General features: G+C 35.0%; 3 protein-coding genes across 3 annotated transcripts; all 3 read right to left on the reverse strand.

Moving 5' to 3' along the window:
* LOC137821128 (homeobox-leucine zipper protein HAT3) lies at window positions 1-1,480 on the reverse strand. The gene is made up of 3 exons (XM_068625572.2): window positions 1,018-1,480; window positions 779-858; window positions 1-562 (listed from the first exon to the last, which is right to left on the reverse strand). The coding sequence occupies exons 1-3, from the start codon at window positions 1,351-1,353 to the stop codon at window positions 277-279; spliced, it is 702 nt and encodes a 233-aa protein (XP_068481673.1). The 5' UTR covers window positions 1,354-1,480; the 3' UTR covers window positions 1-276.
* An 8,501-nt stretch (window positions 1,481-9,981) lies between these two features.
* On the reverse strand, window positions 9,982-10,818 carry LOC150025299 (uncharacterized). The gene has a single exon (XM_090295715.1). The coding sequence runs from the start codon at window positions 10,816-10,818 to the stop codon at window positions 9,982-9,984; it is 837 nt and encodes a 278-aa protein (XP_090151841.1).
* Window positions 10,819-19,901: 9,083 nt separating this feature from the next.
* Window positions 19,902-21,834, reverse strand: LOC137821913 (Glutaredoxin family protein). Its single transcript, XM_068626714.1, has 4 exons — window positions 21,598-21,834; window positions 20,710-20,783; window positions 20,239-20,337; window positions 19,902-20,117 (listed from the first exon to the last, which is right to left on the reverse strand). The coding sequence occupies exons 1-4, from the start codon at window positions 21,750-21,752 to the stop codon at window positions 20,041-20,043; spliced, it is 405 nt and encodes a 134-aa protein (XP_068482815.1). The 5' UTR covers window positions 21,753-21,834; the 3' UTR covers window positions 19,902-20,040.
* Between the last annotated feature and the right edge of the window lie 5,642 nt (window positions 21,835-27,476).

Consider the following 27,476-nt stretch of genomic DNA (forward strand, 5'->3'; position numbering starts at 1 on the left):
TAAAAAGAAGTAACAATTCTTCATTTAGAAATGAAGCATTTTGGAATAAAGGAAATAGTTGGTTAATTTTGATGAATTTGAATGACTAGAAAGAGAGGGCAAGTTAACTTAACTGTGGAGCTAGCTGGCCTATACCACAAGCAGTCCTACACGACTATGCATATTATTCGATGTGGGGACTGGGGATGTGTACTTTCCTTTTTTCCTGATTAATCATCAATATTTGACTCTGACATTCCAATTATCTTCCATCAAATTATGAGTTCCTTATTCCCTCTAAATGCCCTTTACACCTACACTGTTCTGCAATTTGTGGCTGCTGTTTCGGACCACATCGGTAATGCCCCCTTTCTTCCCTTCTTTAGGCTTCAACTCTTTCTCACACGATGAACAAATGCTCAGAGTTGTGGCCTTGGAGAGTTGAATGTACAATGGTTTTGGTCCAACCTTTTGTGCACGCAGCTCTTGCAATTCCTTCTTCAGTCTCAGATTCTCATCGGTTAGTTTCTCACAGCATTTCTTCAGGAACTCGCAATCCACCTCTGTTTGCTTCAGCTTGGTCCTGAAAAGTCAATATAACACGGGTTAATGCATAGTCAAGTCAACAGGAAAAGGTTAAAAAAATTGCATCCCTTTGTCCTTGCTAAACATGACAGAGAAGAGAAGATAAGAGAGAAATTTTAAAGGCTACAATGAGATAGAATCATAGAATCATAGAACCAAAACTGAACACCCCCAGAAATTGAAACTCGTTAAAGGATCATAAAGTTTAAGAAACCTTGCTCTTCTGTTCTGAAACCAAACTTCAACCTGTCTATGCTTTAAATTCAATTTCTCAGCAAGTGCCTGCTTCTGTGCCTGCATGTGAAACCAAAACCAACCCTTTGATTATCCACCTCCTGTGAACAAACCCTTGAAAGATTCTAATAAAAAAGCATCATAATTGAACATGCAGTTTAATTAGCTTCTATGAAATTAAAAATCAGAAAGGATAATGAAAGGGAGAGAAATGAATACAGGGTTAAGAGTGGTATGCAGCTTGAAAATATCCTCAAGGGTGGCTGATTGCTCCTTTGTAAGCTTCAGTTTCTTTCTGGTGCCGTTGTTGCTGTTGTTGCTGCTCTCAGGGCTGTTATTTTCATTGGGGTGTTTCAAACATAACAACCCTTTTGCCTTATCATCATGAAGTTGTTGTTGATGATCCACGTGAATCATTTGCTCTCTCCTTGGACAAATATCAAACGTCAGGTCCAAGGAAGGGAGCTTCTGCTTCTGCTTGTCCTTCTTAGGCACATGACCTCCCATTCCTAGTCCAAGGCTTAGAGTGGTGATGCATGGCTCATCATCTTCCATGGCTGAGGAGAAAAGGAGAGAGAGGGTGAGAGAGAAATGGTGAAGTATTGGGAAAGTTAGTAGGGAGATGTGAAAGAGGTGATATTAACAAATTTATTATTGGGGTTTGGTCTTGGTATTGAATTGTGTAGAATGAGTTATTGTTAGCAACACTTTTGTTTTGGAATAAAAGAAAAAAGAAATGGTGCATGGAGAGTAATTTTGGTGGTAGAAAGGAGAGAAGTTGTGCATTAATAGCAATAATAAAATGGGGGCAATAGGAGTAAAAGCATGCGTTAGAATTCTGACTCCTTTGAGGAAACCAAAACTTTCTTAATGACAAAAAATGTTTGACTTTTCCATTTTTTAATTCCAATCCTGTTTGAGTCAGTCACCAGGTCCTATCTTTCCCAACACTTTCCTATCATACTTCTCTCTCTACACAGATCCTATCCTTCCATAAATCTTCAACATAATTTAACAAGATCAAAGTTTATGAATGCTTAATTTACTGCATAATTTTAACTGCATAATTTTTACTGCATAATTATGCAGCAAAGTAAGACAGTGCTTCCTGCTATATGATTTTGTTTATGGGTTTTAAATAATAAGAATATTAAAATTATTTTAGTCAATAAAATGAATATTTAAGAGAAATAAATGTGGTGTAATTCAACATTATAAGCTTTTACTAGTATTTCATTGTTTGTTCAAAAAATTGTATTTTGAGATGTTAAAAATTATAATAATGATGTTTTCAGTTCCAGTGGTTATAGAATGAGCAAAGACTTGAAAAATTATAATAATTAGACATCATTGTTCTTCACAGAAACTTGTCACCAAATGCTAAACCGAAAGTAATAAAGATTAAAAACTTACAGCATTATTACTATTTATAGCTAGGGTTTTCAAAATTTTCATTTCAAGTAATTATAAGAATAAGTCAAAATATATGTAAAGTTAAATAAATGAAACTTTAATCTTTGATAATTATAGTTTGTACATAACTGAAAATGGTCAATTAGATCCGGAAATAACACTGTAACCTTACTAATTAATTATATTATATCTCTTTAACTTAATTATTTAATTATAATATATACCATGCAATATTCTTTTCTTATCATTTAACATTAATAAAATATGACAAGATTATTAATTTTTATCATAATCATTTTAAGCATTGAAAAAAATATCTACAGTAACTTTTATTCGGTTGATGAGATGATATATAAATTTTAAATAATAATTTGCTAACGTAAAAAGCTTAACTAAAATTATATACTATTAAATGCATTTTTTTGATATCTTAAAATGTCTTTTTTTATTAAACTGTTTTATTTGTTATTCTTTTTCATTATAATATTGTTCATTTTGTTGATATGATGACAATGACTCATTCATAAGACATCTTTTGTAATTTGTTTGATCTTACCACATTAATCAAGTTAATGTAATAAATTAACAAAAAGCCAACTAAGTCTATTAAAAAACTTAAAAAGAAAATAAATTGAAACTTTTTAAGGCTTAAGAAACTAGACTTAAACTAAACAATATAAGAGAAACTAAAAGTGCATTTTAGTCTTTGAAAAAGTATTAGTAACACACTGGTAACTTTAACACACATTAAATTGTTAACTAATAATTATCAAAACTTCAAAAGTAGAAAAATAGGTCATTAAGCAAATGAAACTCACAAGAATTACAAAGAGTTATGAGGTTGTAATTGCCATTCACATATTTTTCTGAATAACAGACTTTTCCTCTTAAATATTTTTTCTCACCTTTTATAAATGTCATTTTTTTATTAACAAATTTTTATTTTTATCTTTATTTCTTAAATTTTAAGATAATATTTTTTCTTCAAATATATCTTATTTTTTATTTTTTATTAAAAATTTAAAGTTAAATGAAGAGAATAAATTAAAATAAGTATAATAGATTATTTATTTAAAATTTAATGAAAATATAAGCATTAAATATTGTCTTTATTTTGATAAAAAAATCTTAAACAAATATTATATAAAAACAGACGGACTATTAAAATCTAAGTAAAATAAATAATCAAATTCTTTTAGTCAAAATTCACCGATCAATAGATCAAATTTCATCTAACAATACTCATTTTTTTCCTTCTTCAAATCTGTGCATCCCAAATCTTATAAGTTCTTCTAAATTTTACCAAAACTTTACCAAGAAACTTCAAACTTTTTAACATTTAAAATTATTTTATATTTACAACTAATCATAAAATTGAACAAAAAAGTAATATTTTCAAAAAAAAAATAAACTGAAAAAATTAATAACAAATCTAATTTTTATTTTATTTTTATTTTAAAAAAATCTTAATTCACTCAAACAAACCCTAAAATCTAAAGAAAAAAAAGAAAAAAGAAAACAAAAACTCCACAAATGGTCCCATTCTCAATGATAAAATTCTCAACATGTGATGGAATAGTTTATCTGTGTAATTTGATGGAAAATTGGGGTTATTTTAGTGAAATATAATAAATTGTCATTAATTTTAAGTTATTGGAGTAGCAAACTGATTAGTTGACATAAACCCCATCAATTAATATGATTGTACTTAAGGTAAGCACTGTTTCAGTATTAATGTTCTTTGACTTTAGGGAGTCAATTATTTATTCCCTCTCATGTCCCTCTTATTGCCTTTCAAAAATCACTAATAATTTTTTTCTGATTGGAGTTACATTTTTTAGTATCTTACCTAAATACTTAAACAAATTCACAAGTGTATTCTATTTTTTAATATAATATTTTTTTGTTAAAACTTCCTTTGTCATAATAATTTATGCATCTAATAATTATCTTAAATATATACATATATATATATATATATATATGTTTGATTAAAAGATAAATAATATGATATTAATTTATTTTATGGATTGTAAATGAGATTGGACCATACTGTGACTTAGCTTTTGCCTATTGAATTGATGAATAATGAACAACGGCTAAAGAGTGATGATAGGATTACCCAGGGCAAAGGCAACTGCTGTCATTGGAAGATGTGTACTTGTTTTTTGTTCCTTTCTATTTATTAACTTTAAAGAAAGAATTTTTATTTTTCATCTTTTATATCTTTTTAAGTTTAAGATGATAATTAAGGGAAATTTTTTCTAACATCCTTATGCTCTTCTTAAATGATCACTCACTAACACTCCCTTTGGTTTGTAAAGAAACAGTCATTTGTGTTACTCGTCTCTAAAAAAATGAGAAAAACACAAAAACAAAGAAAATAAAATAACATGTACAAATCTCAATAAAAGAAAATACATATTAAAATATTGGCTAGTGATTAATTCATTTGTAAGGAAGATTCTAGACATTTACACTACTTTGGATAAGAAAACACATGTATTTTATTTAAATTTGTAATTAATGTTTAACATTTTAATTGTGTTAATCCAAAAAAAAATCTCAATTTTTTAATACTATTTTATTTCTCTGGTCCCATATCTCTCTCATCATGACAGTTATCTACATAGTTTTCCATAACATATTCTGCTTGTTATTCAGGTCTGCACAGTGAAAGTGGTAAAAATGATTGAACACAGAGTTATGTGATACATTTAATATTTCTATTAACTTAAAACACCTATTCCAGACAGAATTAGCTACACTGTATCCCAGAAACAGGTGTTGTATAGTTTTAGGTTGCAACTGAGACAGGGAATGATTGAACACAGAGTTATGTGATACATTTAATATTCCTATTCACTTAAAACACTTATTCCAGACAGAATTAGCTACACTATATCCCAAAAACAGGTGTTGTATAGTTTTAGGTTGCAACTGACACAGGGAATGATTGAACACAGAGTTATGTGATACATTTAATATTTCTATTAACTTAAAACACCTATTCCAGACAGAATTAGCTACACTGTATCCCAGAAACAGGTGTTGTATAGTTTTAGGTTGCAACTGACACTGGGAATGATTGAACACAAAGTTATGTGATACATTTAATATTCCTATTCACTTAAAACACTTATTCCAGACAGAATTAGCTACACTATATCCCAGAAACAGGTGTTGTATAGTTTTAGGTTGCAACTGAGACAGGGAATGATTGAACACAGAGTTATGTGATACATTTAATATTCTTATTCACTTAAAACACTTATTCCAGACAGAATTAGCTACACTATATTCCAGAAACAAGTGTTGTATAGTTTTAGGTTGCAACTGGCACAGCGAATGATAAAACACAGAGTTATGTGATACATTTAATATTCCTATCCATTTAAAACATTTATTCCATACATAATTAGCTACACTATATCCCAGAAATAGGTGTTGTATAGTTTTAGGTTGTAGCTGACACATGAGACATAGATTTATATCCAAGATTACACCTCTTTTTTTTATAAATTATCATTAGTTTGGATTCTATTCAGACCAACCCTCCATGCAAAGAATTTTGCATTTGGTATAACACTTGTTTTTTAAATTAAATTGAAAAAATCATCATCCTCATCCCTAGAATATTATATGTCGATTTCACATAATATCTTGTCTCTTGTATTTTTGGCTTAACATCTATTATATTCATCAGTAGTGTATGTATTTAGGATTTTTCCCATTCAAACCACTCTCTTCTCCATCTCAGATCTCATTCCCAATTATTATTGTTCCAAAATCGTAATAAGAAAATTAAAATTATCAAATTATATTGTATACAATATTGTACGATATTGTACGCAATTAATTTAATAGCATCAGTAACTTTTTCTTAAATTGACTTTGCTTTTTTCATTGTAGAAATCATGGTTCAAGATGCTCATCTGGCGAAAGAATTGTTAGATGCCTTCAAGGAGAGGGCCGCTCAGCGTAAGGGCTGACCGAGCATTGAATCCCTTGTAGCCGGGAGAGGATCAATCGATGATGGCCCCTCGGGAAAGAGTAAGAAGAGGATGAGGGAGGGGGCAGTCAAGCCATGATGACCCGCTCGTCTGGGGTGATGTCGACACCACCCCTTCCCTGTCTATCGCTAATTGACGTTGACTCGTTGCCGATTGATGACTTTAACCGACCGATCCACCTTCCTGCTCTCAAGCGTTGATGAACATATATTTATTCACACTTAATAACTTTAATTATAGATTATTGGACTATAATAATAAATAAATCTGTTGTTTTAATTAATATTGATATAATTAGGTTTATTTGGACCTCTTAACTATTATTTTTTGTAATTTTGTGTTTTTAGGGTAAATGATCTGAAGTTGTCTACCTTTATGAATGGACCAAATATGCAAAAGTCCAAGTTGCTTCTTTTAATTGAAACAGAAAACAAATCTGAGGAAAAGAAAGAGAAAATAAAAGCTATAAGATCCCAGAAACATAATTGGAAGTAAATCTTCTGCAAAATAAAAATAATTATGGAAAATTGGAAACTGTTTACAAAATTTAAACTACAATATTTTCCCAAATATCATTGGAAAAGAAAAGCCTATAAAAAGACACAAGTCTCAAGGAGAAAAGAGGAGAGCTTTATAGGGTTTTCTTAGTTTCTTTTCTTCTTTGTAATTCTTTTGCCTTCGCATGAAAAACTAAACTTTTTGGTTGATTCCTTTGTGATTCCCCATTGAGTTATGAGGTTTTGATCAATAAAAGTTTTCATTTTTTAATTCTTTAAAGCAATTGTTTTAATTTTCTAATATCCTAGAAAACTAGTTTTTGTAAGAGTTTGTACTTGAACGCATGATTGAGAGTCTTCCTTATCTTAAACTTTGGTTTCTTAGTTAGTTCGTATTGTTCTAATTAATTTCTTGGGCGCATGATTCAAGAGAGAGGAGATAAGCATTCCCTTGGAGTATACACATGGAACAAAGTGGGTATTGATTAAACCGGTAGACGCATGTTTTACTGGTGAGCTTCAGTTGAATTAGGTTTGGCGCATGTTCAATCTAGTTTAGCTCTGTTGAGGATTGAGAAATGAATAATCTTTAGAGAACCTGTGAGGAATTCATGGGTGGAAGAACTTGGGAGTAAATCTGCATTCTTTACTGATTTAAATCATCATTTATATTTTCCTGCTTAACGATCACAACCCCTTTTACTTTACCATTATTGCTAATTTTCATTGTTTGCAGATAGGTTTTGAATTCTATTCACTGAAATCACTATTGGATTCGTTGGGAAACGACTTTGGGTCATCTGACAACTTTTATACTATAATCTCTCTAGCGTTAGGCAAATCTACGCTAAAATCATCTTAATTTGATAGCAAAATGACAACTATCAAGCGTACCATGAAGGTTCGCATGTCACCTCTATCGATGTTGGGGGTGACTCAAAATTCTCCAGGAGGGTCAAGATTAGCCTTCTGAAGCCAACCCAAGAACTCATCCGGAGGGTTCCCTTGGAGGACCTGCTGTAGAGTAGCATCGAGAGATGATGTGTTGTGCGCTTGCCCTAACTAGCCTGGGTTCTGAAGACCTGGGCCACCATGCTGAGGAAATATCTCGATTGAAGCATGAGCTCTCGAAGGCTTCGGGAAACTTGAACCAGTCTCTCGCGGTTAACAATAAGTACGTGGGGAGGCTTGATCGGACTGACGTCGAGCGAGAGATTGTAGAGGGTCAAGCGACCGAGCTTGAGCGGCTCGCGAAGATGACAACCGAGATGGCCCGCATGAAGAAGGTTGTGGAGGAGGCCGACAACAAGAACTCGGTGTTGTATGTCGAGAATTCAGAGTTGAAGGCCGAGAAGGGAGCGATCGAGGCAAATCTAGACAGGAACATTGATGAGACTTTGGAGCTACTCAACCAAAGTTTCTTCCAGGTCATTCGACAGGCCCACGTCCTCTACAACGGTCCACATCGTCTAGTGAGTTCGACCTTAAAGGTGAAGTGTTTGAGGGTCGAATTTTATCGAGGGTCGAGGTGAGGGCCCTGGAGAGCGCAACTCAACCTGTGGCGACCGAAAGTGCTAAAGGCGAAGATCAATATGTCTTAGGCTTTTAGTATTTTGTTTCCTTCGAGCGGGATGTCGCCTTTTATTGCTTTTCCTCCGAGGTTGGGGTGTGGCCTCCTTCCCTTCTTCATGAATACAACGATCATTTTGTTTGCTTATTGATTAAGTTTGAGTAGTCGTTCGGACAATTTGATTGAAGAAAGAAAATTAAACAAGTTAATAAGCGCTCGAGTATCTTAATTGATTAAAGAAAATTGAACAAGTTAAGTAAGCGGCCGAATTGCACTCGTAGATCGTTTTAATGTTTAGGCTTGGTTCTGACCTAACCAAATCTGCGAGGTGTCGGCTGGGTATGCCAATTAATGCTACGTCCTGACCGAACCGTGTTGTGTGTGTTGTCGGCATGGTATGCCGGTTAAGGCTACGTTCAGATCAAACCGCGTTTGTAAGGTATCAGCAAGGTATGTCGGTTAAGGCTACATCCAGACCGAACCGCATTGTGTGTGGTGTCGGCAGGGTATGTCGGTTAATGTTACATTCAGACCGAACCACATATGTAAGGTATCGACAGGGTATGCCGAATAAGGCTACATCTAGATCGAACTGCGTTATGTATGGTATCGGCAGGGTACGCCGGTTAAGACTACATCCAAACTGAAGGGCATTGTGTGTGGTGTCAGCAGGGTATGTCGGTTAAGGCTACGTTCAGATTGAATCGAGGTTTTGACATGCGAACTTAGATTACCAACAATTTGGAGAGAAACGCCTCGTTAAAATCTTCCCAATCGAAAACTCTCATTAGGGAAAAACAGTTGGATGAAGAAAAAGTGCGTAAATTTTATTAATCAACTGTAATAAAATTTGAGGTACGTGGCATTCACATCCTCGGTACAATTTTGTCCGACAACCACTCTAGGTTATATGTCCCGCAACTGTAATTTCTCGAATTCGAGAGGGTTTTTCCCAATTGGATGTACACTTTCCTTCATTCTTCCTTGCGTCACTCCTCATTGACCAAATCCAGGTTGATTGCGAGACTTTCTTCGTTTAGGGTCAGATTGAACATCTGCCTTCGGACGATAGGCTCACCTACCTTGATCGAGATCATTGCTTCGGTGTCATATGTTAGGTTGTACGGCATCTTTTGGATAGACGACTTGGAGGTGCAACGGTATGCCCGCAGGACCTCTAACAGCTTTTCAGTCCATCAGCCTTTTGCTTTCCCGACTCGCTTCTTTAGGTTGTTTAAGATGACCTTGTTAGCAGCCTCAACTTGCCCATTGGTCTGGGATGCTCGACCGAGACTGTTATGGATTTGATGTCGAGGTCATCATAAAAGGATTGGAGTCCTCGGTCGATGAACTGTCAGTCGTTGTCGGTTATTATCGTATTATGCGCAGTCTCCCTGAATGGTCGACCAGTAATAATCAACCCTGAGAACTTTGGCAGCTATTGTCCGGGTGCTCGAATTACTGCCACATATCCCTTCGTGGATTTCCTTGAGGACGTACTCAGTATAGTTTTTAGTGATGCATTTCGGCAGCGGCGTTGAGTAGCCCTTTCTATACAGGTTTGGGTACATCATGGTGTACTTTGAACATTACTGTTTCATGGTTTTCTTCTCTTTTAGCCTACATGTACCGTGTTCAAGGTATTGGATGATCGAGGTCTTTCAAGTTTTGGTCTCGGCGTTAGTTCCCACTAGGCATTCGACCTTTTCCCACTAGGGGGTCTCAACCAAATCTGCTTGACCGACCTGTGGTGGCTCTTTTTCTTTATTGTTGACAATCGAGAAAATGCATCAGCACGCTTGTTCTCCTGTCGATGAATGTGTTTTAGCGTTGCCCTCTGGAACCGAGCCATACCATTGCGGACCATGTGATAATACCTTTGGAGCAACGACTCTTTAACTTCAAATTCACCCTTGACCTGCCCGATCATGACTTGGGAGTCGCTCTTGCAAATTACCTCGCCGGCCCCTATGTCGTATGCCAGGTTCAGCCCACCAAGGAGAGCTTCGTACTCGGCCTGATTGTTGGTGGCCTTGAACCTAAACTGGAGGGTTTGCTCCAAAAGTAGGTAATTGGGTTCTTCCAAGATGACCCTTGCACCGCATGCGATCCTGTTTGAAGAGTCGTCCACATACAACGTCCAACCAATTGAGAGGTCGAGGAGAGGTGAAAGCTTGGCGGAGAAGTTGACCAGGCATTGAGATTTTATAGCGCCTCTCGGCTCGTACCAGATGTCAAACTCTGAAAGTTTGATCGCCCAACCTATCATTCGTCCTACAAGGTCGGACTTAGATAAAACTTTAAAAATGGGATAGTTGGTTCTTACCATGATGGAGTGGTTTAGGAAGTATGGGCACATCCACCTGGACGAAAGGACTAGGGCGAGGGCCACCTTTTCAATCATCTGGTACCTCGTTTTGGCCACCTGGAGTGTCTGGCTGACGAAGTATAGCGGTCGCTCTTCATTCTCCACCACTTGGACAAGCGCTGCACTGATCGTTTCCTCAAAGACCGTTAGGTATACCATAATGGGCTAGTAAGGTCTCGACTTCTAAATGATCGCTGGAGACGACAAGAATTTCGTCAATTGTTGAAAAATCTCTTGCACTTCTCATCCCAACTGAATTTGGATTCCTTACGGAGCAATTGCACCATTGACTTAGTTTTCTTAACCAGTCGAGGGACGAACCTAAATAAGGCAATGAGGTGCCCCATCAGCTGTTAAACCTCTTTTATATTCTGGGGGCTACACATTTCAACGATAATCTGGGACTTGTCTGGATTAACATTAATCCCCTGGTGGGTTAGCATGAAATCCAAGAATTTTCCTCTTTCAACTCCGAACGTGCATTTCTAGGGGTTGAGCCTCATGTTCGTACGCCTGAGAGCTTTGAAGACCTCTTCAAGGTCTTTAATGTGCTGCTCGAAAGAGTCAGACTTCACCACAATATCGTCCACATACACTTCCACGAATCGGCCAATGAGACCTTTGAAGATCTTATCCATGAGTCACTCATAGGTCACCCCAACGTTCTTTAGTCCAAACTGCATTACCTACTGGAGACGACAAAAATTTCTTCAACTGCTGAAAGATCTCTTCGCACTTCTCATCCCAACTGAATTTGGACGCCATACAGAGCAATTGCACCATTGACTTGGTTTTCACAGCCAGCTGAGGGACGAACCTGAATAGGGCGGTGAGGCGCCTCATCAGCTGCTGAACCTCTTTTATGTTCTGGGGGTGACACATTTCGACGATCGTCCGGGACTTGTCTGGGTTGGTTTTAATCCCTCGATGGGTTAGCATTAAACCCTGGAATTTTCCTCCTTCAACCCCAAACGTGCATTTCTAAGGGTTGAGCCTCATGTTCGTACGCTTGAGGGCTTTGAAGACCTTTTTCAAGTCTTTGACGTGCTGCTCGAAAGAGTCGAACTTCACCACGATATTGTCCACGTACACCTCCATGCATCAGCCGATGAGACCTTTGAAGATCTTATCCATGAGCCGCTCATTGGTCGTCTTAGTGTTCTTTAGTCCAAACAACATTACCTGCTGGAGAAGACAAGAATTTATTCAACTACTGAAAAATCTCTTCACATTTCTCATCCCAACTGAATTTGGACGCCTTACGGAGCAATTGCACCATTAACTTGATTTTCTCAGCCAGCCGAGGGACGAACCTGAATAGGGCGGTGAGGCGCCTCATCAGCTGCTGAACCTCTTTTATGTTCTGGGGGTGACACATTTCGACGATCGTTCGGGACTTGTCTGGGTTGGTTTTAATCCCCCAATGGGTTAGCATGAAACCCAAGAATTTTCCTCCTTCAATCCCAAACGTGCATTTCTAAGGGTTGAACCTCATGTTTGTATGTCTGAGGGCTTTGAAGACCTCTTCCAAGTCTTTGACGTCATGCTCAAAAGAGTCGGACTTCACCATGATATTGTCTACGTACACCTCCACGCATCGACCGATGAGACCTTTGAAGATCTTATCCATGAGCCGCTCATAGGTCGCTCCAGCGTTCTTTAGTCCAAACGGCATTACCCTGTAATAGTAATTAGCATTGTTTGTTACAAAGGTCGTTTTCTCCTTGCTCCAAGGGTGAATGCTTATATGGTTGTATCCAAAGTAAGCGTCCAAAAAATTGAGGATTTTGTGGTCGGCCTCCCCATCTACCAATCGATCAATATTCAAGAGTGGATACGAATCTTTAGGATAGACCTTGTTCAAGTTTGTGTAATCAACACACATTCTCCATTTGCCATTTGGTATGGTGACCACCACTTCGTTGACCAACCATGTCGTGTATCAGGCTTCACGAATGAAGTCGGTTGCGAACCTTTACTCGTCACCATGGTTTCTCTTCTCCTGCACAATCGGGGGCGCTTCCTTGAATATCGAAAGCTTGTGGGCCATGATATCTGGACTCACACCTGGCATATCGGATGTCATCCACACGAAAAGGTCTATTTTCTTCTTCAGCGTGACATTCATCAACTCGGTCTCGACAACTGTTATGGTTATGCCGACACAACTACTGTGCTCTTTGTAAAAAAGGGCACTCGACGCAGCTCCTTCCTGACTTCCAGCATGTCTTCAATTGTTCAGGGATCAAGGTCCACCATGGCGACCGTATGCTTCATTGGTGCGGGCTGGTCTTCCATGCGAGGAGATTTTTGTCCTCAAGAGGTTTTGCGCTTGGGGATCGTTCTTTGCGTAAAGGTTCCACTATGAGACTTTTGACATAACATTCTTGAGAAACCTTCTGATCGACATGCACTGTGAGAATGTCTCCTGACACTGAAGTGAATTTCATTGCCAGGTGGGGTGTCGAGATGATCGTCATCAGCCAATTGATGGACGACCGTCCGAACATAATGTTGTACGAGGTGTTAGCGTAAATCACCAAGTATCTAATCCTGATGGTCTTACAGTTCTTCCCCTTCCCAAAGGTGGTATAAAGCTCGATGTAGCCTTTAGTACCGATCTTCTCACCCGTAAAGCCGACAACGTGGACATCGTATGGTACAATCCCCTCCTCAGGTATCCTCATGGCTTTGAAGGTTTTCTAGTAGAGGATGTCTATTGAACTTTCTTGGTCCACTAACGTTTTCATAATAGTGAACTTGTTGATATCGACCGATATTACCATCAGATTGTCCTACCGATAATCAACACCCTTAAAATCATCATCGATGAAGGTGATGGGCAGCATTCTCGATCAGAATGACACCGCATTCACCTGGTGTACGTCTTTGAGTTGCCTCTTCTGGGCACTGTTGGAGTTTCTGCTACCGACGAACCCTCAACGATAGTGTTGATGACCTCCTTGCGGTCTCTTCTTTTGTTTTCTCGAGGAGGGTTGTTCCTCCTTGGCCGACGCTCTAGTCGTTGATTGTCCCTGGCCCTTTGAGGAGAGTAGTTTCTCCGCTTTGTGGGCTCGTCCCGCCTGGGGGACCATCTCGTGCTTCGGACACCTTGGACGAAATGCAAAATATCCAGCGATCAATATTATCCTTGAGTGCTTGACATTCTTTGATGGAATACCCACTGTTTTTGTGGTACCGACATTGTTTCCTACGTTTGGCATTTTTAGGACTTGATATCTTCCTCGGTGGAAGGATTAGCTTGGCGCTGAGAGCCTCAATCCAGAATCCTCACCCTCTCGGTTGTTAAAGGTATATCTTGAGAATCGACAGCCCCGGTTGTCCCTTCTCCTATCTCCCCGGTTGATCAACGATCTTGGTGCTCCTTCTTGTCCTTCCCCTTCTCCCCACTAGCCTCTGTACGGGCCTGGTTGCGGAATTCCCTCAGTTCCTCAAACTGCATGTACGTGGCAACCCTCTTCTAAAGCTCATCCAAGCTTTCGGCCAGTTGCATGCAAAGGCTATCAACAAAAGGCCCCGGACGTAGAGTTGTCAACATATGGTTCATGGCTACATCCGGGATAAGGTTCTGAATGCGCATCGCTACCTTGCTAAATCTGTCAACGAAGGTTCTTAAAGACTCCCCTTCTCCTAGAGAAGATCAAGCAAAGCGATGGAGGTGAGATGATGCGAGCGACTCGTGGCGAATTGCATCTCAAACTTAGACGTCAGTGTCACGAAGTTGTCGACCGAGTTGGGAGGGAGCTTTGTGAACCAGCTTAGAGCCGCTCCCTTCAGTGATGTGGGGGAACTGATGCAAACCAAGCCCACAAAGAGATGACCAAGGATGCACACTATGAGAAGTCATCTCAACAATCAAGTGAAGACCTTGCCATGGATTTAGCATACCTCACAAGAGGAAGAAATTGACACAAACCAGAGCATCTAATGTTCTTCTTACTGGTCTTCTTAAAGAATAAAAGAAGTTGTAAATAATTTGGGCTCACTTTAGGGGTCTAAATAATAAAGATAGGTTAGAATAAGGTGTCTTTGGCATAATAAGGGGTGCATGTATCATTTTAGTTTGTTCCAAACCCTTTAGGAAGACAATTTGACTTAGTTTCTAGAAGGACAAGCCTAGGATGCGAGTTTGACTTAGTCAAATCCTAAGGCTCCTTCACCTATAAATAGGAGGCCTACCCATTGTATTTGATAAGCTAAAATTGAATGAAGTAAAGAAACTTTGTACAAATTGTGTGAGCTCTTAGTGAGGCTTATGTCCTCTTAGATTTGAGGTCTTATCTTGAGTGATTTGGGAAGCTCCCAAGTGGCGGCCAACACACTCATCTTGGAGCACATCACCCACCAAGTGGTGTGACATTTCTCACCCACCATCATAAGTTTTCTTATTCCATTTTTCTTCCATTTCTCCAATCCATTTTATGTGTTTGTCTCTTAGTTTCTCTTCTTTGTTGCTCTTGGGTTTCACTCATAATCATGAGTATGGTGCATCATTTGGGAAGCCATGACCACCATTGATGTTTACCTTGTACCCATTTCAATTTCACAAATTGCATCTCATCCTTACTATATCTTATTTTTCATCTTTGCCTCTGTTAAGTGAACATTCACACTTACTTAACCACTTGGTTAAGTTCGTGTTCAGTAGGAATCTTCCTTAGGTCATCACCTTTAATTGCTAAAATCCCACCTTAAGTAAAAATGTCACCATAAATTAAATCAACTCACATCAGGAACACTCGGCACATGACCGCATCGTCAACGGTGTACAAGCTCATGTGCTTGGTGTACGCATCCATATGCTTGTATGGATCGGTTGTGCCATTATAGCAGTCCATGTTGAAGCCTTTCCACTTGTCTGCAGCGGAACTTCGATGATAGAATCAGTAAACGGGTGTTGGCACACAAAATCCCCTGTACCGGTCGTGCGAACCAACTTGTTAGGACAGAACTCGCCATCCATCTCCTGAGTGGGGCCTTGTCCTTAATCTCTTCAACTGCTTTCGGGTTGGGGGGAAGTGACCGACTTACCGACGAGATTAGTCGGCACGATGGACGGTCCCCCCTCGATCAGCTTCCTCTTCATGTCTTCGTTGTCTCTCCGGAGAGCCTGAATCTCTTTTTCGTTCTTCCTACTCACTTCTTTATTCCTTCTTCTTAGCTTAGCCATCTCTCTTTGCAGAGACAACAACAACGTGGCCTGGTCAGCTTCAGGCATTGATAAGTGTCTAATTTCAGTAATATTTCATATTAAAATATAGGCACTTATGAGGATTTATTGCTAATTTACATATAAAATAATCCCTAATTTATACCTTTTTACATTTTTTATGATCTTTATTTGAATAAGAGTATTTTATTCTCAAATTTGGTGTTAATTGCAGATTTCTAAGGAAGATTGGAGATTTGGATTAAAGATGAATGATTTGAGCTAAAAAGATAAAGATAGAAGGTCCCAGAATGGAAAAAGATGCAAAGAAAGATTGAGCCTTTTTTATGTTTTATCATTTAGCCCATTAGCGCGACATAGGAAACAACCTAACCCTAGAAAACTAGGATAAATAGAGGGCTGGAGGCTCAACCTTAGTGTGTCAGATTGAGAGGAAAACACCATAGAGTGAATTGTAACCAATTGGGAGAATGGAAGGTGCTAGAAGTATGCGTGGCTAATTCTACCCTTTGGGATTATGAGTAATCTGCTCAAACTCTTATGTATTGAGGTGATATTTTATATATTAATATTCAGTTCTTGATTGATTATTGGTATTGTTGTTTTACTTTTAATTTTCCGTGACAAATTGAGAATCTTAAATCTGACCGGGAGGTATTTTTAGGGTTCGGACCTAAACAACAATACTTAACATATTTGAGTGCTAGGAATAGACTTGAAATGTTAATTGCTATTAAACGTCTGAGCTTCGTTCTAAGTTTTTCTTATAATTATGCGAGGGATCGATAGTTAGGGGACATTCTTAAGGATTTTATATGCGAGGAATCGATATAAATGATTTTTATACGGGCATCAATTTCAATCAAAGAACTTAATATTGACATGCTAATCAAAATACTTGAGAGTGAGAGAGATGAAACTAATCCTTATTTTTCCAATTGAAACAACTAATTCTTTGTTTGTTTTCTTATTCATCAGTGCCAACACAATTAATTCAAAACTCGTTATATTTAGCGATTATTGTACTCGATAATTCACTGTTCCTTGTGGGATCGATATCCGTCCTTAGGGACAATTATTACTTTTGACAAACGCGATGCACTTGCCGTAAAAAATCATCAGGCATCCTCTCACTTGTCATGCTTCGAGTTGATACCATCTACTAGCGTCCAAAACTCAATTTTCTCTCGATCCCACGGTGAGCGCCAATTATTCTTGAACGGGGTTGGGGTTTGTAGAACTATAGAGAGGATTCGCCTCATTCCTTCCTATTGGTCGGTTGTACTGCTCTTCAATTCCCTTGGTTGTTCCTTACATGTCCTTCCTAGCCTCGTCTCTCAGTCCTCTAGTGATTCCCGAATGGGGGGTACCTGTAGAAGGCACTCAAACACTCAAGTCAGCAAAATGGTTCGACACTCGATTGTCAGAGTACTGTAAATAATGACGTATCTGTTTCTTGGAATATGTGCTATTTATATTACCTATGATGGATTTTTCTTATTGGGCCAGGTTAAGGGATTGGACCGTGTTTAGGGCTAAATTACCTAGCTCCTAATCGTGAATTAGCTTTGCGAACTTTGATTGAGCGTAATTGAAGTTGAGCTATCGGTCAGTCCGAGAGACGCATGTGTTGACTACATTCATCATACTCAGTATGAAGCTTAGAGAATGATTTTAATGATTTGATCAATTTGTTGTCTAAAATCATTTTGATGTAGTATTAAATATTGTTGAATTAATTGAAATAACATTAAAAAAAAGCATTTACATTCTTCTATGTTTTTTCCAAGATATATATATATATATATATATATATATATATATATATGTCATATTTTATTTCAGTTGATTTTAATAACAAAAGAAAAATTATAATATTATTGATTAAAAAAATATTTACCTATACACAAACTTTCTTTCTATTTCCTTTCACTTTCTATTATTTTTTTCCTATATCCAAACAATCACGATTATTTTTAAAAGGTATGGTGAAAACACAACTTTTAAAAGATGTCAACCTTCAAATCCAAACAAACATCGTTGTTGAAGGTAGGGTGAAAACAAACACTTTTTAGAAACTGAGTATAAATTTCCTCCCATTACCATTCCCAAGTACACCTAAGTACTTGACACCCAAGTCCCATTAATTCTTTGGATGTTTCTTCATATATTCTTACATTTTCTTCCTGCACCCCTATATTTTTTTAAATACTCTAATTACCTTTAATAGTTTAAGAAGTTTCTGAAATGGAGTGTTAAATCGAAAAGTATATTCCAAAAAATTCCAGAAAAATTAATTTGGAATTCAAAAATATATTCCAGAAAATATGTTCCGAAAACATTTCAGAAAAAATAATCCAGAAATCATTTTTAAATGGAATAAAACAGTTTTTTTTCTGAAAAGGATGGGTGCAGAGAGAAATTTGTCAGGGTGCAGTTGCCCATGACTTATCTATAAGACCAATTTAATTTTTCGATCAGTGATGAAGTATACAACAAAAAAAAAAACATCCATCAATGATGAGGACAATGACGAGCATTTAAACTTTGTATACAGATTTTTTTTTTAAGGATTTCATTGTCTTTTTTCATAAACTTCGAGTGTCAAATGTTGATAACTCTTAACTATGTAAAGAACTAACTCCATCTGAATAGTCAACATCTCCAACTAGTTCCTCTTACCGATGATATCATTAATTTTCTCATTTGAAACACGGTCTTAAGATTAGATGGAATCCCCTTAATGGTGCTTAATACAGTGGTATTTATTCAATTTATACCACCTTTTTCAAAACCTTCAAAAACATAATTTTGAAGTCAAATGTCCAAATACCGATGTAACTAAAACTTTTTTTCCACTCAAATCATACTCCTCAGTTTACTCTTTATCGACAAAAATCTTAAAAATTTCAAATCTTGTATTGAGAATTTCAACCAGAAAAGACTTCGTCCCAAGGATCAAGCAGGTAAGTTCGAGGGTTGGGAATGTAACTTTTCTTAAGTTTTTACATATATTATATGTATTGATCATATTTTTGTGGTGTTTTGCAAAAATCATGCATGGGTCAAAACTTTGACAATAAAAGATTGAGGGTCGAGAAGGTTAACCTTGTTCTAATAGATTTATTTATTTTATCAACAAAGAATAAATTAAATTAAAAAGGGACACTTCAGAGGTGTCTCAACCCTTATACAAGTGTCAGAATCCTCATCGCCTATCCGACAAACCAGAAACATTACAAGAAGAAGATCTAGAAAAGCCAACCAAGAAGAAGATGCTCAAGAAGAAATGAAGAAACTCAAAGAGGGTCACTACTGAAAAGCAAAGCTAAGAGAAGCAATTAACAATCCAAGAGCAAGTTCCTCTCACTCTGACCACCAAGGTTCCTCCAAGCACCCGAATTCCACCAACAAAAACATTACCTCTGTGAGCTTTGAAAAAAACAAGGTTATGTATCCTAATCAATCCATAGGGAGACCCCGTTAAATAGAGTTTATCACGTTTCCACAAACTCTCTAGATATATTCTCCTTGCCACATGTGAACACGATTGCAAGAAAGGTTATGTCTACATCGAAATTTCGATTTCGGGTTTTGTTTGATGCAGAACTTTCAAACAATGAGGTCTTTTGGTAACCTTAATTTTATGAAGGCGATTCACGACCATCATTGGAAGTGATGATGACCGAGTCACACAATCAAAGTGTTGGTGGAATTAAAGAAACAAAAACATGTTGAAGAACTCCGACTAAGTGATTATCAACAAGGAATTTCAACAGAGTAATATGATGAAATACTTAAAAATATAAATTTTCACAGCCTAACATCCTTAATCAACGTTACCATGATGAAGAAATTGTTCCAACTAGAACCCGATATGATGTATGCATAAAAGTAGGTTAGATGTGTTGTAGTCAAGTTCAAAAAAGAATCCTATTGTATGAATGAAGGGTTGTTGCATAGGTCATGGACTTAGGTTCCATTTGGATCACACAAATTGGGAAGAACAGAGAAAGAAAACTAAAGGAGAGAAGATGAAGCATTCCAGTGATAACTGAAAAACTATCCATCACATATATAAATGAAAACTTAGCTGTGCCAAAATGTAATATCACTGTGCCTTTATATGCAAAAAAAATTCAATACTATTGCAGCTACGAGACAAAGTTTCACCTAATTAACAACCTGATTCACAGATCATCATGACCCTCTGCCTTAATTCCTAGAAGTTTATGCAAATGTCCACTCTCGTAAGATGCAGCGGTATCTGCAAATTGAACAATCAACAATGAGATTTTGAAGGAACATTTGAGGTAATTTCTAGGAGAATTATATTTTGTGTGAACATGGAAAAGGCTAGTTTTCGTTCTTGCTATGAAAAAACTTACCATCTGAGCCTCCAAGGTGTTGTCCATTAACGAAAACTTGTGGCACAGTACGCTTCCCAACAATATTAACCAATACCTCCTGAATCTTTGAACCATCCTCTGCGAGAAAGAAGTCTCACTATCTCAGTAACAGAAATGAGCCAATGAATCCTTAACATAGTGACACAGAATTAACATTTTATCAAAACAAGTTTCAGTGTAAACTATTTCTTCAGCTTGCTCTCCCTCTCTACACTATGCAATTCCTGAAAGAAGGAAACTGTTTTCGACACAACTTATGCTGCTTTAATTTTTAACCCCTCAGAGCTTTCAGTCCAAGAACTGGGATGCTAACCCATCCCCGATTAACAAAAATTCCAATTATAAAGCTTCCATTTGATTCATTTCATCAGAACTAGAACCATACCAATTCCAGTAAAAATATTAATATATACTAAAAAGACAAAAAGTAAGCAGAAGTTTTCAGAATACCTCTCTCATCAAGCTCAACAACATGTGGAACCTGGTTCAACTCTTTGAACAAAGCTTTTGCTCTTATACAGTACCTAAGCAATTACAAATAAATCAATAAAAACAAGAGGTCAATGAATACCCCAAACTTCCTTTAATAGGCATTTTCTTTTCTTTTTCGATGGTGGAGCAACAAAGTTTTGTGCAATGTCCAGAAACACTGAATAGTAATCCACAAAGTTTATGAGCATACACATTGTACATGGCTCATCAGCTTAAAGCACAGAGGAATGCGGGCGTAAAGAGAACTTTTAGCTATGAAGCACATATACACTTCCTACTTGAGGTCTGAACACATGTCAATCCCAAAACTCATACAGTATCTGATGTAGTAGTGTTTTCACTTTATCTTTTTATTTTATTTTCTTATAAATGTTTATGGAGAAGTTTCCAATTATCATGTGTGCAGTACTCTTGAAAACACAGGCAATACAAAAACAATAAGACACGATCCCATTTTTTAACATATATCCAAACACGGAAGACAGTGAAGCTTACACGATACCACAAACATTTGCACATACTAAGTGCCTAAAAACAACATTGCATACCACAATTCACAGATAATGTTCCAGAAAGCAGCCCCTTTTTCAAATCACATGCCAGCATTGTCACAGCAGTTCAGATCTCGACTTTTCTATCGTTTCTTTGTAAAACAAATCAAATTGAAAATTCTTTTTAACAAATCCAGAACACTCAAAGACAATTCCCACATAATCAGATCCAACACCGCCACCCAGAAAGAAAAGATTTGGAATTGGAAACTCCATTGCGTTCCCATTACATTAAACGGAATAAAATCAACGAATCAAACAAGAACAAAGCGAGAGAGAGGGTGTGTATACGCACGGGCAATATGTCTTGGAGAAAATGACGATCTTGTGGGAATTGATGGTTTCGTCAACGAATTTACCCACAGATGAAGCTGAAGATTGAAGAAAGGTTGGTGCCAAAGCTATCAGCACCAACGCTGCTACCGTAAGTCTTGCATATGATGCAGCCATGATTAGATGGAGTGAGAGAGTGTCGGAGAAGAAGACTTCAGACTTTAACTTTTCAATGTTTTTTGTTTTTGGTTTTGTTTTGAGAATACGAGGAAGCCTCACCATTGATTACACATGTTAGCAGCGACTCTGGACCGTACGATGTTAACATCCAAATCCAAACAAAAACGCAACTTGAAATGGGTTTCTCACTTGGGTTGGGTTTTAAAAAATAATGTTAGAAAAATCATTTAAAAAAAAGAGTGAAAACTTAATTTCGGTAAAGATCAGTATTTTAAAATAAATTTTAAGAATATTAAATGTGATTATATTTTGTAGGTTTTACATTGAAAATCAAGTTTGGTTAATTAAAAGCAAATGTGTTTTATTGTTTAAGAATGACTTTTTTGTTCAGTAAAAAACATTTTTTTTAATTTATAAATTTTCATTTACACAATCGATTGGAAATAGTATTGGAAATAATCTTAATTACACATTTTAAAAATTTAAGCATCTTTTTAATTAATTATATATATCTCCTCATAATACTAAATATTTTCTCTTTAATGGTGTGTTTGGTAGAAGAAAAAAATATAAAGAGATAAAATAATGAGTGAATAAAAAAAAAGTAACAGATAAAAACAAGGTTAAACTTTTTAAGCTGGTATCTATAAATTTTATGAAAATTCACCTGTATATCCACATGTATTCATAAACATTTTTTAAATAATATTTTTTACAAAACAAAACAACACTAAAAATTTAAAATATATATAATTATGCTAAAAATAAATTAGAATAATTTACTTGATGTATAATTAGAAATATTTATGCCGAACATAAAAAATTTATATAAAAAAATTAGAAACACTTACAAATTACAATTATGTAAGATTACTATGTTACTACTCTCATCCCATTAATAAGTAAATAAATAAAACTTATTTATTTTATTCAAAATAATGGTTAAAATATTAATTTCTTATTATAATTATATCCTTTGTTAAAATTATTTTTTTAAGCAAATTTAAAATTGACTCTTTCATCCTATTTTGGACATTTCTATACTTATAATTAAATGTTTTAAACACCATGATGTTTATGTAATGTGAACTATCCACCATTTTTTGCTGATGTTTACTTTTCCTTTTCTTAATATGTGGTGAGGTTTTTTCTTCTAACTATATTTTTTCCAAGAATCAAATTAATAAACTTTGCAAGATTTTTGTTCTCATAACTATATTTTTTTATATTCATGTACTACTAAAACTCAGATAGTATTAGAATGTATGGTATTCGATATCGACCGAACGATATGGGATGAACATATTAATTAAAAACATATATTAACAACAATTAAATTGAAAAATTAGATAATATAAACATTAATTATGAGACACATCTTAATCTAGATCTTATAGTAAGATGGTCCATGAGATACATACTTAAATATCGAAAAACTTTTTACATATACTAAGAGTTGAAGTCCAAACAAGAAAATAAAGAAAAAGAAACGAGTGAAGAAAATTATAACAATTATTTTCTTAAGCTTTCTCACTACATCAAACATTACTATGAGATTACATTTAAAATTTAAATATGTTTTGCAAATATATTTGAGACAAATTATTTTACGTATCCATTGTCATAAAATAAAATAAATATCAAAAACAAAAAATTAGGAAAAGATGTATTATTAAAATATACAATCATTCAATATTTGCTTTTAAAAGTAATTTAAAATATTCAATATTAAAATATAAAACATTTTCGCCCATTTTTTAATGATAAATATACATTAAAATTTAAAGGCATAAAATTACTTTTTCTACCTCCGTTAATCAATCTAAAATGATTGTTTAATTATATTTTAATTTTTTTGTCAGATGAGCTAACCCTTACAAAAATTGCATATAAAAATATTTATTTCCATAATGTTTAGTTATAATACATGTCATGATTGCTTAAAACAATACTTTTTAATATTAGTCACAATACATTTAATAATTGTACTTTTTACATAACAAACATTATAATTTCTCCTGAAATATTTTTTTATAAACTGTAAATTGAAAAAAAAACGTCATAATGTGTAATTAAAATAATGCAAATACAATAAATAAAAATGCTTATTAAAATTGTTTCTTAACATTTCTAATAGAAAACTGAAAAACTAATTCAAATAAATTTTATTAGTTTTTTTCTTCAAGATATACTGAAATGGAATTCAATTTTTCACCATTTTATTTTATTTTTGTAAGTACTTTATCTGGATGTTTCTTTAAGCATTCCAACCGTTTTCTCCCTACACCCGCATTATTTCTGAAAAAGACTATTTTATCCATTTTAAAATGACTTCTAAATTAGTCTTCAGAACATATTTTATGAATTTCAGATTGATATTGCAGAATAATTTATTTTTCATTCAGATTTCCTATTTCAGAAATAATTTTACTTATGAAACACCTTTATTTCAAAATTATCCAAAACGATCAAGGGTAATTTGGATATTTCAAAAAAATATTAGGGTGTAGAAAGAAAAATATAGACTTGCAGGAAGAAATACCCATTTTATCTAACAGTATTCTAAGGATTTCGGCTTCTTCTTCCTGTACCCTATGTTTTTCTTCTTGCACCCCCACAATTTTGTAAATCCCCCAACTAGTCTTGCCCTTTTATTTGAAAAACGACACCCAGGTGGAGAGTTATTTTAGCTGTGCAGAGCAAGGTGGAGAGTCTTGTTTAACTTTCAGAGGTAAGATTTAAGGATTTTTTTAAAAGCATTGTGGTTATGGCATTTTTGTGGTTACTGAAAATTGGGATCTGGGGGTGTGCTACGAATTCATCAGTCCAAAATTGAATCATTTTTTCGGATGAGGGAGTGTTTTGGAAGAAATTTTTTGCATAAATTGTTGATTTTTTTATTGTTGAATCCAGAAGCCTAATTTCTGTTATGAATTGGTGGATCCAGAATGTTTTTTTTGAATTATGAATTTCTGAATCCATAATGCATATTTATGTTATAGATTGGTGGATCCGAAATGCTTTTTTTAATTATGGATATCTGAATCCATAATGCATATTTCTGTTATGGATTGGTGGATTCAAAAATGTTTTTTTTTTTAATTATGAAATTTTGAATTCGAAATGCATATTTGGATTTACGGATTGGTAGATCCAAAATTTTATCGAAGAATCCATTCAAAATTTTTCTGGATTCTATAATCCAAAATGCAAAAAAATAAATATGAATTCTCTATTTCTTTAAACTATCGAATTGTATGGTCCAAAATGATATGTATGAACTACGAAAACGAAAATCAATCCAAAGAAAAAACAGAACTGCAAATCTAAAAAACAAAGAATTTAATTACCTTGAAGAGAAATCACCCTTCTCCCACGGTGCTGCTGAGAAAGAGGATGAACAGCGCTGCTGAGAGGCAAAGGATGAAGAAAAAAATAGTTTGCATTTAAGTGCATTTTAGAATTTTAAAATATAATAGGGACAGTTTTATCTTTTTACAGAATATTGTGGGGGTGGAGGAAGAAACTGCCAAAAGATTTTAGTGTTGATGAAACATATCTGAATCCAATGGATTAATAACATATGGCTAGTTTAAACAAAATATTTTTGTTTAATTTCCTTTAAATGAATTCAATGTGTTCAAAGTATTTAGTCAAAAGGAAACACTTTGCATCAAATGACATCACAGACTAATTTATAGACTAAAAAAGAAAAAAAATTGTGTAATTATGAAAACAAAAATGAGTAATTAAACCTAAATAGTAAGAACCAATTCTTCAGAAAAAGTCAATGCTATTTACATTAACACATTAACTATCATCAAAAAACATTTAAATATTCTATTAGTTTCTATAAAATAGATATATTTAAATTCTAGTCCCTATAATTTTTGTTTATTTTTCATTTTACAAAACTTGAAATAATTATTTGTAGCCCTTTTAAAATATAAATTTGGTTTTAATTATTATAAAATATTTTGTTATCTTTACCAAGTTTGATATCACTAATTTTAATCTTTAAATATCCATTTTAAAATAAATAAATAAATAAAATATATTTTATAAATTTTAAAAATAAATTACAAGTACTAAATTCATATTTAACCAAAAAAAAGAAAAGAAAATACTCTTATAAATAACTAGAGAAATGCTAGGACCAAAGACTGAACAAGGAAACCTATAAACATTAATGCAATAATAGGTAAAGGAGAAAACATATTAAATCCAACACCTAAACTAATACAAATTATAAGAATTAAAATTTTCTTTAAACAGAAAAAAGGAGTTACAATCTCATGCACCCTTTATTTTATTTTTCTTTCAATCATCAAGGGTCTCTGAGATTCATGCTATGTGAAACTGGCACTAGTATATTGATAATGTGAAAAGCTGAATCTGTGCAGAAGAATTGAAAGTACTCCACCATAGCTGAACAAAACACAACCACAATGACAGAGTTTTCCACTTCTGTTGTAAATAGTTTTAAGAAAAATAACTTACCACTGCCATAACAAAAGTTCAATACCACATTCAATTGCTTTCTACAAACTTCAAAGTATCCTAGTCTAATGGTCTCAGACATTCCTATGTCACTTGCACAGCACACAAAATCAAAGCATAATCGCATAGCTGTGATGCACCCACTAAGGTAAGTATCAATTCTGGTACTTTGATATCATCGTCACCCTTTCTATATAGATCAAATAAGCAATAATTGAGATGCTAAAATTCTAAGGTTCTGTCCAAAGGGCAACAGCTATAATGAAATTCAACAGATTGCCTAAACTCCTTTGGTATTTCAAATCCCAAATTTAATACAGAAAGGCTAATCATTTCCTTAGTAATAATACCCTTTAGCTATGAAAAACTAATATGGCTACAACTACAATACAATTATGTATATACAGGGAATTACAAGTCTTGGATTGGATCCTCTTTTTGTTAGTTAGAAAATCAGTTTTCACAGTTCCCATTAAAAAGCATATGTTCTAAATGTAGTTCAAATTGATTCAAGAACACATCTTGATCACATCTCATGATTCAGAATCAATTCTACCAAATTCTAGATCAAAGAGGCACTTAACCATCTGTTTGCTAGTTAGTTCTTTTAGTAGCAGATTTGCCCGGGGCAAATATGACGTACATGACGGAGAGATTGGTGCCACAATAAATCATAAACAAAGGAATGATCCAAGATGGAAAACTCTGAAAAAGGAAAGGATTGTAAATGTTTTTCTCTCAACATCAAGCCAAAAATGCAAATACACCCCAGCCCCCACAATATCTGTTTTTTCATAGCTGATGATGATCTTGTTTAACAATATTCATAAAGAATATGAAAACAACAATGAAGTTAGACTCAATGGCAACTTGAGCTTCATATAAGCACCTAATATCAATCATTGCTATCTGCAATGTAAGTAATTAAATCCAATATTCTGCCAAGGTCTCAAACTAGTTGCCAAGCACAACCTTGTCTGAATTGTAACAGAATCTATCAGTTAGGCCGCTATAAAAGACGTATCAATCATACATTGATGAATGATAAAGAAGCATATGCATTATAGGTTGCCACATCCATTAACTGAACCTCTACCCTAGTATCAAAGGGCAGAAGATGCCTTAAGAACCCATTACAAAGAATACAAAGTAGTAGAAAAGAAAAAGAAGCAGGTGATGATAGGAAATTCCCATAACTCAGTTCACTTCCAGACCAGTTGA

The sequence above is a fragment of the Phaseolus vulgaris genome, chromosome 9, assembly GCF_051622355.1.
Source record: "Phaseolus vulgaris cultivar YP4 chromosome 9, ASM5162235v1, whole genome shotgun sequence".
NCBI classification, from domain to species: Eukaryota; Viridiplantae; Streptophyta; class Magnoliopsida; order Fabales; family Fabaceae; genus Phaseolus; species Phaseolus vulgaris.